This window comes from Tachysurus vachellii, chromosome 11 (genome assembly GCF_030014155.1).
Source record: "Tachysurus vachellii isolate PV-2020 chromosome 11, HZAU_Pvac_v1, whole genome shotgun sequence".
Lineage (NCBI taxonomy): Eukaryota > Metazoa > Chordata > Actinopteri > Siluriformes > Bagridae > Tachysurus > Tachysurus vachellii.
The window spans coordinates 14,915,614-14,927,500 of record NC_083470.1 but is presented as its reverse complement, the minus strand read 5'-3'; the positions used below and the strand labels follow the sequence as shown (position 1 = coordinate 14,927,500).

The window sequence follows — 11,887 nt, the reverse complement described above, 5'->3', positions numbered from 1 at the left end:
TTCATGATCAGAACATTTGATAAGAATTGAGTAAATTGTTGTTGTATATGACTTCTCCATCATACCTCATGTTTCTGTAAGACTAAGAATGCCCACTAATCGTTTATGTACATAAACAGACACATGCTATTGATTAATATTCATTAATTGACTTGAGTGAATTCTGTAATATGGTTACAGTTGGTCATTCATAGCAGCGTGAGTTTGACACAGATTATAAATAGAGCAAACGGAGCAAATATATAGCTGTGAAGGCTGTTGTGAATTGGGCCAAAATCTGTTCCACAAAATTTTTTGGGGATGAACATGTTAATGCAAGTGAGTGTACTCTTTAAACTTGAGTGTGAGTGTTTTGCAAGCTGCTGCTTATAAAAATAACCAATAAAGTCATTTATTGTTGGAAATTTATTTAGGTTATATTTGATTTGAGTAAATATAGATTTTACTGGCTGCGTTTAACACTACAAAGCTGAGCCTAAAATTCACAAAAAAGTATGTTTACATCCTTTAATATTATAACTGCTGTCAGACTATATGGAGCTTTATATGTTGTATCTGACCTTCAGCTCTTTGTCCATCTGTTTAAACTCCTCATCCTCATCAGAGTCACATTCTGGAAATTGGTACACTTTAATTCCAAAGCGCTCAATCTCATCTCGTACCTAAGCAAAAGAAAGAATAAAGTGATAACCTGAGGTTAGCAGCACATGAAAGAGAACATTGAATAAGCAATATTTAATTGTAGCACAAGACCAAATGAGATGTTGTGTACTCACCCTGTCCTTTAGCTTCTTTATCTCACTTGGAGTAAGACAGTCCGCTTTGGCTATTAGAGGAATAATGTTCACTTTCTCATGCAGAGCTTTCATGAATTCCACATCCACTGGCCTCAAACTGAAAATAACACACACACACACACACACACACACACACACACACACACACACACACAAAATGTAAGATAGACCTTTAATTCTCCAGGGACAACTCTGTGGACATCTGACCATCACACCCATATGCAATATATGAACATCTCGATCCAGTTTTAGTCCTGCCTTTGCTGTTGTAATGACTTCTGTGAAGGCTTTCATTAGATTTAGGAGCGTGGTTGTGGGGATTTGTGCTCATTCAGCCACAAGAGCATTAATGAGGTCAGGCATTGATGTCAGGTGTGGAGACCTGGTGTACAGTCAGTTTTCCAGTTCATCACAAAGGTTTTGAGTGAGGATGAGGCCAGGACTCTGTACAGATCTCAAGTTCTTTCACTCCAACCTTGTCTTCATAGACCTCACATTATGTATGGGGCATTTTTCATGAAAAACTTTGTACTTTGTAGTAACAATTTGGGGAGATATCCCACATATAGGTGTGATGGTCAGACAGCCAAATTGTGTGTGCATACAGAGCATATTACACACCCATGTCCAAATGGTGGTATGAAATAAAGACAGCAGTGCACTCGGTTATCCAATATGTTCTTCCTGTTGAGTCCACTTTCATCCCTGAAATATTGCTCAAACTGCTGATCAATGTAGTCGGTGATGGGCTTCCAACTGTGAAAAAACACATACACAATATATTATCAGAATGGTAATAAATACTTATCCCTCATCAGGAACAGCTTCATCCTGGCCAAGGTTGATGTAAAGTGGATCCTGTCTGCAAGACAGACACACGCCAATCCATCACAGGGCCCCATACACACACATTGACAACAAGGGGCAATTTCGCATAGCCAATTCATCTAATAGCATGTTTTTGGGTGATGAAAAGAGACTGGAGTTATGAGAGGAAACAACCACCAACACAAGAAGAACATATGAAACGCCACAGAGACAGTAATCAGAACTCAGGATTAAAGTGCACTCCTTAGAGCTGTGAGGTGGTGCACACTGTTGATGTGTCAAGCTAAGTTCTTACCACTCATTATTGTTTACTGCATCTCCAAATCCTGGTGTGTCTACAATGGTGAGTTTGAGCTTGACGCCCTTCTCCTCGATATCCACGGTGTGTTTAGTGATCTCCACTGTCTGATTAATACGCTCTGAAAGAAAAGGAGAAAATAGAAAGACAAATGATAAATACAGCATTTCCCAATCATACCAACATATCCCAATCTTCAAAAGTAGAGCCTAATTTTCTAAATATGTGCATGTTAGAGTAGAAATCCTGGCCAAGTACAGGTCATACTTTAATTCCTCTATTTATATACAATAAACATACAATAAATCCTGGCCAAGTACTGGTCATACTTTAATTCCTCTATTTATATACAATAAACATTTGGTTTACAATCCTTACAATAAGCATACAAATTCAAACAGTTTTATTTTATTTGTACTAAACATCTCTATCTACAGATCAATGTTCATCACTACTTTCCCTTCTGTAACATGGAGAGCAAGCTGTGTGAGGTTCTCTACACTAAGGGACTTTTTGCAGGTTGTTGGAGGCTGCAGAAAATATATTGTAAAGTTTCCAGGATAAGGAACACTTTAAGGATTCCTCACTGAGGGAAAACTGAAAGTGAATTCAATGACGTTTAGAAATATAAAGATCTGATACAGAGTTATTATCAGATACAATGAATTCAGTATGGTGAATGACTGCCATGGCAGAAATGTTGCATGATTACACAAGTTTAAATCCACCATGTTTATGATGTTTTATTTGATGTTTGCCATTTGCCCCGCTGGGAACATTATATGATTATATAAGTTTTAAATAAATGATGTGAATCAATAACTTTTAGCACTCAGAGTGTCTCAGCAGTCAGAAGCTATAGATGTTGTATTGTTGTATATACACATTATGATGTGTTTATATATATATATATATATAAAATATATTATTATATATATATATATATATGTATAATAACAACCGAAAGTAGTGTACTTTTTTAGTTTAGCTAGCTTAGTTTAGCTTATCACATTTTAGAATAATAAATATCTGCAGGTAAAATTTAAAACCTAAACATATCTAATCAGCTAATCAGAGCAAAAAAGTTTAAAAAATACACATCATTTCCAACATTCTGGATTCATTTTTTCCCCAATGACAAACACAATATCATGATTTATTATGTTTTATATATATATATATATATATATATATATATATATATATATATATATATATATATATATATATATATATACTGTATATGATTTTACAGATCATAAAAAGCAGGAAACCAGTGTGCTTTTGGTGTAAGATTGAAACTAACTGAGTACTATAAATACCTTACGTTATATTGCTTTATTACTTTACCCAATAAAAATGCAAATGATGGATATCAAACATGCTGCATGAGGTTTTTTACCTTCAGCATTTAGAAGTTTTCTGTCCTTGTAGAGGTCTGTGAGGAAAAGGCTGTTTACTAGAGTAGACTTGCCTAAACCAGATTCACCTGAAACACACACACACACACACACACACACACACACACACACACACAATTCTTGTTATTGATAAATGTGAGCATGCATGTACTTGTCATGTCTAACTGCAGGGGAAATGACAGTTGACAGTGCTGTCAGTTGTTGGGACGGTTACTAACCTGCTACCATGAGTGTAAAATCAAAGCCTTTCTTCACAGACTTCCTGTGGACCTGGTTAGGGAGTGTCGCAAAGCCGACATACTGCTTATCCTGAAAGACACAAACAGCAGAGACAGCAGTTTTAAAATCTGCCACTGTGAAACTGACAGACACCACAGCTTTATCGTTCTGAGCCTTCTCAATATCACAGAGTTGAGTTCAAAAGCACTGAATAGTGCGAGACCAAATTGGACACTACTGTGAAAAACCGAAGCCTTCAGTTCATGGCTGTTTTCAGAGAAGAGCGCAACATGTCCATGCAGACAAATGAAGAATGTGAAGGATAATGATTATGAAGTCAAAAGAAAATCAAGGCAATAGTCAAGACATCACAGTAGGAAGCAGACGTGCAGATTTTGGATGTATCCAAACGCAAACAAACACACACACACACATACACACACACACACACACACACACACACACACACACACACACACACACACAGAGAGACAAACAAAAAATGTCCTTTTGAATGTAGCTGAATAGCTTTTTCAAAAAACACACCCAGACTGGCAAAACTGCTCAGTCTGCCAGCACGCCTCATAACTTATAATAAACATTTCCGCTGTCTCTGTGGGCTACTGAAAAGTTCCCCACAGTGGCCCTGTATCTACTCCATCACTCATACACTCTCACATGCTCTCTCTCACTCACTCTTACACACACTATCCGACTGAATGCGAAAAGGATGAGAATAAACACTTACAGTATTAATAATACAGCTCATTCACATTTCATTCAACTTTCAAACTGTCAGTTCAGCGTTCTCTCAATGTAACACATTTATACAGTAAAATGTTGTGCCTTATTACTGTATTATTATGACTTAGAATGCCTTTCACTAAATGCAGAGATACACACATATTATATACACACATGCACAGATATAGTATACATATTTTTACATTAGCCACACACACACACAACCTTTTGGCGAGTAGTCCTGCTTCGGGCACACAACAGTTTTTCCACCAGCTTCTCCTGTAGCATAATGGCATCCATCCCAGTCCGACACCCTCAACCCACACACCAAACAAACAGAGTATGGGAATGTCTCCAGAACTGTTTCTCAAACCTGCGACACCTCTATATTACTTGGTCTCTTTAACTCCTCTCGTTCTTCCTTTCCTCTTTCTCCCTGTATCTGTGTGTGGCCTCTGGCCTGCAGCACCTTTTGCTTGTTCAGACAGGCGGACAGAGGAATTCTCACTAAGAACTCCGAGAAAGCACAAGAACAAAAGAACAAGAAGACGAGAGAGAGGGAGAGAGCAAGAGAGAGAAAAAGGGCAGAGAAAGGTATGGAAGGCAAGGAAGCAATTTAAGCAGAGGAAAGGGGAGGGGTGAAGACGAGAATAAAGAACATTCATTCATCCTTCGTTCATTCCTCCCCCTCTTTTTTCCAGAGTGGATAAACAGAGTAGAAGTGAGGTGCAGTGAACCCTGCTGCAGTGCCTAACCACATTCAGTAAAACTGGTCACGCCCTTCCTGTCAGTCCTGCTCTGTACCACACAGCATTCACACACATGAACACACATAGCAGCCTAGTGAGGACTGAGGAAAGTAGGGTTTTTTCACCAGGAGGCTCAGAACTTTTAAATGGTTCTATGATTTGTTTCTCTTTAAAGAGTTTGTTTGACTCCATCACACTACTGTGGCTCTAGTCAGGATGCAGTTTGGAATGGAGGATGCAAATGAAGAACTGCAGCACACTTTTATACCAAAAGAGGGCACTTTTGTCATTAGAGACATTAGGGTAGGTGACCTTTAACTCCAGTCCTGAGCTGTGTCTCAAACTGCAGTCTAATCCTCAAAATTGTGTTTTTGCACTTTTTTGGTAAAAAACAAAACAAAACAAAACAAAAAAACATCTGTGGCATATATGCAATTTGCACTGACATTCATTTCAACATGTTTTCTATGCACTATACAAACAGAGCTCAGGTTATTGTCTGTGTGAAGTTCCTGCATCTGCAATGGGATTCTCCCATTGGCCAAAAACAAGCCGGCATTTGGATTCCTTTAGGTGTAAATGTGTTCACATATGATGACCTCCAACAGGCTTTAATCCCATTCAGGGTGTGTTGGTATTCAGACCTCATGGCCAGTGTTCCCAGTAAAGTCTCAGGATCCACCACAACCCTGGCCTTGATAAAGCTGTTACTGAAGATGAACAAAGAATCTATAAAAACACTATAAAATGTTTGCACTACAAAATCTATATATGTTCTCAAACAACTTTTTAGTCCTCTAAATCAGTTCTCGTGTTTTATCTAATTTTTGAAGCAATACAGTAAAAGGTTTCCCAATGATTTGCAGTATGGTTTCTACTTTAACAACACGCTAGAATATGAGAAAGGAGTTTAATCTCCAAAACAATGAAATAAACAGATTTAGAGTTTCATTTGCATCATCTAGTAAACTGCTCTTAGATGTCTAGTAAATTAGAGGCATAAAACACAGCTGTATCAAGTATATCGACTGTCATAATGTGACTAAGACAACAGCTGTAAAAAACAATTGATCCAGTATTTTGCTTTACATTTTTCATGTTGATATACAGTTAAATAATGAATGTCAGCTTTGTGAGCAGCACTGAAACTGTCTGTAATCTGCTTCAAGCCTGTCTCATTCTTAGATTATAAAAGAGTTGGATGACTAAATAGTGTGTGAGATGCTAAAGCCAAAAAAGCTTAAGACTCTCAAGCAAATACTGAACTGTGTGAAATATACACACAAATCATATTAAGTATATCTGAAATATGTGGCGGAATATATTTATGTTTTAGAAGGTAAAAAATGTCTTAGAGCATTTTGCTTATATCTATTTAAAAATAAGGCTCTGTGCATGTGTGTGTGTTTCTGTAATAGTTTAGAGTAATGACAGGGGGCTGTTGGGGTGTGTTAGTAGCCTGTGAAACAAACCCACTGACTGGATTTTTTTTTTTAATGTAACTATTACCCCTCTGTCCCACAAACACTGTCTCTACAGCTCTGAAGTGTGGCCATTCCCCCTGCATGGGTTACAGGGCTGTGTGATGCTTTTGTTGCTATTTTAGCACTAAAGGAGATCAGAGTAAAGGAGACGATGGTTGAGTAGGGGAGGAGGAGGCAGAGTTCTTGAAAAGAAGGGAACAGATGTCCCACAGTGACATAATAGCCTTCGGTCGGTCCCTCCCAAACACACACTCCCTCACATACACTGCCCAGCTGCCACTCTCATACACCACCTGGGGTCTCTCACTCACACACACATATAAATTCATGCACATCCTCAAACACAGTTTTGGTTTGGTGAAGGTTGATCATATACACAAACACACAAAACAAAAAAACTCTAAACTCATTTACATAAAGAGGACTGTTTTAACAAACAATCACATTTGCTTTTCTTTTTTCTCTCAGTCGTGTCCGATGATTGCTATTTTAGTGTGTAAATAAGTAATGCGCTTCAAAAAAATACGTCTTATCAATGTTTAAGATAATCAAATGTATCTATTTTTTCTGTCTATAAGGTTATAATAATGTCAATTCGTTTCAAAATGAGACTAATAAATGTTCTATTCGCAGATCGTTTTTGCTCATTTTAAGTAGTTATTTCTATAAAGTAGGAGAATTTATCTGTCATTAGAAATAAAAATGAATATATTCAGTTAATTTTCAAATTTCAAATTAAAACACTAATGTCCAGAAATACGATTAATAATCATCTATTTGACTTGTATTATTATAAAAAGAAATATGATGACTATATTCAAGATGTTGAACTTTCTAAAATGTTTTCTAAAAAGATACTTTTTACATACAATCCAGAAAAGCAGGAAGAATTCAGTGAGAAAGTATAAAATGTAGAGGTTATAAACTTGCAACAGGTTTTTCTGTGTATCACTGAGCAAATTATACTACCTCGATCTATTCTCTATGGTTTGTATATGGATGTATGGAGTGAACTTTTACATCACTGATAAATCAGTATCAATGGACTGGATATAAACCACTGCAGAGATTCAGTAGAGAGACTGCATTTTAAATAACAGCGTAACACTAACGCGTGACTATTTCCCAAACTGATTAACAGGCTGATTAACAAACAAACAAACAAACACACACACACACACACACACACACACACACACACAAATAGTGACACAAAATCTCACAAAAACTTACACCCATCTGCCATCCTCCCTCATTATGAGTCTAAACATAGCCTGTTTACATTATAAACACACACTCTCTCCCTCACACACACACACACACACACACGCACTCACACATGCCTACAAGCATGTGTGAGGAGAGGAGAAGAGAGGAGAGGAGAGGAGGGGAGAGGATGGGGCATTTACATGTACTGAATGTTGTGAGACCTTTGCTGAGGCACTGTGTTGTGTGTGCTATACACACAACCTTAAAAGCCACTGAAAACAACAGTGTACAAGTGACAGCATAACAAACTGAGCATTGAATCATCTACAGTAAAATAAAGTGCAGCTTTTTCAGAAACTGCTGTTTGGGTGCAGAATTGATATTATATTCCATATGTCCATATGTCCATATATCCATATGTCCTGCGACACTTGTCACAGGACATATCAACTCATTTCTATACCATTTACTAATTTGTCATGTCATGTCTTTGTTTATAATTAATATTTCCTGTTAGCAAGAGAATATGTATGGGATATGTCATATCCACTCTCATAACTTGTCATAGCCTCTCTCTCTCTCTGGCTAAAGTACGCTCTGAGTAAAATTAGTGCTGTGACTTCACAGCATGGTCTGAGTAAAATTAGTGCTCTACATTGACTTTTTATATCTGCTTTAGGTAGATCCAGAGCCTGTCCTGGGAATAACATGAAACAGCACTGACAGTAACCCAAGATCAAAATCAAACTGGTGACCCTGGAGCTGGAAGACAGCAAGTCTACCCAATACATTACTGTGCTGCTGATTGCAGAATTGTATCTCAATATTCATTTCACTTGAAATCTTCTAGTCTTCAGGCAGCTCTGCCCTTTTAACCCACCCTCTGGACAAATCTGCAGGGCAATGTAATGTGATCTTTTCAAGAAAAATCATCAGTCTTCAACTACACTGACAACATTAGTCAGCAAATAAATTAAACACACACGCACACAAATTAAAAATATGTACTGACCTTTTTAGAAGGACATCATAAATACTTATGTTATCAAGCATCAATAGCATCTTCTGTCTATCTATCTATCTTCTTCCATTTTAGTGTAACTGCCATTTCACAAAGACAAGATACAGTACTGTCTCTAAGGTCTATGCACAATACCTTTAAACCAATGGCTCACTGTTCTGATCTGACATGCACATTTAGCTGCGAGGATTCAGACCGACAGATCTGTGCCTTTCCAAATCATGTATATGAACTTACCACAGGTTAACTTTAATCAAGCTGAATCTTAAAATGATTTATCTTAAAATGATAAATGTAAGCTGTATGCACCTTAGCCCAAGTGACTTAAGTATGGTATTTCACTTGTTTTTTAAAATGATTCTGTATTGTAAAATACAGAAGGAGGATAATGAGTCTATGAGGCAATAGTAAAGTTTAATAAAGCTAAAACATAAAGCACAGTAGATAGTAAGAGCAAGGAAGAGACAGAGAGTACTGGAGTAGTAGAGTGCTGCATGAGTGTGTGAGTGGGTGGACTGTTGCATTGCTGACTTTGTGTAGGTTGGAAGTGTGACCCTGACAGCTCAGTGACCATGTGAGTTGAGTGTCTGTGTGTATACACTGACAGATTAGAGCAAGTCTGATTGAATCTGACCTGAAGAATCCTTACATAGTTACATAATCACACATGACAAGCAACCGTGTTTTGATGAAAGCCGCTGTGCCACGTAACACCAATCCAGCTTTTTTCTCACACCTGTGCCAGCTGTGATTTTATAGAGAATTATTGCAGTGCATGCAGCTGCAGAAACAAACTGGAGCACAGCATCTTAATTTTATATGCTGACATTTTACACTTGAACACAATGGTAGCAGAGGAAGTCGCTTTCTCTCTTCCGTTACTATGGCGACGGCGCACAGAGAGCTTGGGCACGACGATTAGATTCTCAGATGCCCATCTTCATCCGGGACCGTGTGAAGAGAAAACACTCCAGTTCTGATCCAAGATGTAGTGAGGAGCTGTGCCAAAAGACCCAGGCTTGTGATCCACACACCATCTACTGCTACGAAGTGTTGTGTGGATGATTAAATGATGGCTTTGATTAATTCTCTAAATCCATGAAGAAATGGAATATTATTAGTCTGGGTGGTGTATATTAGTTTGGGTGGTGTATGTTAGTCTGGGTGGTGTATGTTAGTCTGGGTGGTGTATGTTAGTCTGGGTGGTGTATGTGAGCCTGGGTGGTGTATGTTAGTCTGGGTGGTGTATGTGAGCCTGGGTGGTGTATATGAGTCTGGGTGGTGTATGTTAGTCTTGGTGGTGTATGTTAGTCTGGGTGGTGTATGTTAGTCTGGGTGGTGTATGTTAGTCTGGGTGGTGTATATGAGTCTGGGTGGTGTATGTTAGTCTTGGTGGTGTATATTAGTCTGGGTGGTGTATGGTAGTATGGGTGGTGTATATGGGTCTGGGTGGTGTATAAGCCTTTCACTGCTAGGCTAATCAGGCTCCATTACACTAAGGCAACATGATGCGCAACGGAAACAGGCGACTTGGGTAAGCTTTGATTTATCATCACAACAAGCAAAGAGTCTTTCAGTAAGGAAATGACATCAAACGCATCGAAAAAAGAAAAGAAAAAAGAACAGCATCGTCTTACCTCGCTGTCCTCTGAGACAGCAGTACAGCACCACCATTATATCAGCAGCAGCATCATCATCAGCACCATCATCATCATCAGGTGCAGCCACGACAAGCGGTGATAAAAATGAGACAGAAACGGCAGATAAATCAGTGAAACGAATTGAGAATAAAGAAACAAATGAACAACATATGAGCATTACCGCTTTTAATGAGTCGGCTCCTGTATCGCGTGTTGGCTGTCATCTTCCTCTCTGTCCGCGGTCCAGGTTCAGATGCTCATTGCCGAGGCTGTTCTTCTCCTCTGGGAATCCCACATGGGGGCGGTGCTCTGTGACGTCACTCAGAAAACCACGTCCACTCGTCATTTAGCCAAACATTGTTAAAGCCACCAGGCTTCAGGAAGTCAAGCTCGTTTTCAATGCATTCATTTGTTTGTTTGCTTTCGCATGTTTGCGGTCTTCCATACCAAAGTATAATAATAGAAATTGCTGTATAATATACAGAGCTGTACAGCTATAAGTTCTGGGGTTTGTTCGACGTGGAGAAGTGTTAATAACACAACATGTCTGTTTGTTTTGGATCTTAGAGTAGATGTAAAGTCACCAGTGTTTTTTGTCTCTTTTAGACCAGTTGGAGGTTTAAAATAATCAGAAACAGAGTTTTTTTTTGCTCTGTTGTTAAACTCTTAGCTGACAGAATTTCATGGTCATATAATTTATTTACATAATTAATATATCTTTTTTTTTTTAACAAAAAGGGCTTTATTGACAGAATAACTTGATTACTAACGCAGATCACATTTGCTCCTTCAGTCTCTTGCATGTTCCTCATGACCTGTGTTCAGTAAATCACTATTCTTTACTGAAGACCTCAAGGCTTAATAAACCTTTTCGTTTTAAATAGTGAAATCTCAGCTCACTGAATTTCAGCAGTTGCCATCTTTTCTATATCTGTATATATCTTGTATAGCTCTTTTTTGTATATACCTGTACAAACTGAGGAACTGAGGGAGAAACATTTCAGTGACAATATTAGCTTTTGTGGTAAATTTGTTTACAGAGAACTGTGGATGTAGATTTAGCCAGATCCACTTAAACATCACTGCAAGTAACAGGGGTACATGTACAGCTCAACATAGGGAGAGAGAGAGAGAGAGAGAGAGAGAGAGAGAGAGAGAGAGAGAGAGAGAGATAGGGAGAGAAAATTATTTCAATCAGAGTGAAAGCATCATCAAAACATCCTAGTTTTCAGTTTTTATAATAAAAGTACACAGCTTGCATAAGACCATTAAAAAAAACCTGAACAAACAGATGTGCTGTCCTGCCTCAAAAGTTATCATTATCCTTCTCTAAAGGATAACTTGCATAACAGACTATGCCTTATTGCAGGATCTGTTAAAACTGTAAAATACCATACTATATAGCAGGCGGACACATAATGTAAGGGAGTTGTTGGTTTTAAATGTCTCAACCATACCCAGATTTTTCTTCTATACC

The 11,887-nt window shown here is 38.1% G+C and overlaps 2 protein-coding genes across 4 annotated transcripts in view; one reads left to right on the top strand and one right to left on the bottom strand.

The window, feature by feature from the left end:
• Positions 1–10,545, bottom strand: part of septin5a (septin 5a) — a 12,855-nt gene extending 2,310 nt beyond the window's left edge. Inside the window, exons 1-7 of one of the 3 annotated variants that reach the window (XM_060882055.1) lie at positions 10,408–10,545; positions 3,563–3,653; positions 3,326–3,412; positions 1,921–2,044; positions 1,419–1,553; positions 777–894; positions 561–662 (exon numbers count right to left, since the gene is read on the bottom strand). In XM_060882055.1, the coding sequence (XP_060738038.1) occupies positions 561–662; positions 777–894; positions 1,419–1,553; positions 1,921–2,044; positions 3,326–3,412; positions 3,563–3,572 (576 nt within the window). In that variant the 5' untranslated portion in view covers positions 3,573–3,653; positions 10,408–10,545. Of the gene's footprint in view, positions 1–560; positions 663–776; positions 895–1,418; positions 1,554–1,920; positions 2,045–3,325; positions 3,413–3,562; positions 3,654–4,532; positions 5,043–5,700; positions 5,867–10,407 lie in introns of those variants that run through there. The other 2 variants (XM_060882054.1, XM_060882053.1) reach the window with 2 other exon arrangements.
• pptc7a (protein phosphatase targeting COQ7 a) overlaps positions 1–11,887 on the top strand; it is a 182,106-nt gene that overhangs the window by 65,319 nt on the left and 104,900 nt on the right. The gene's annotated exons all lie outside the window — the stretch shown is intronic.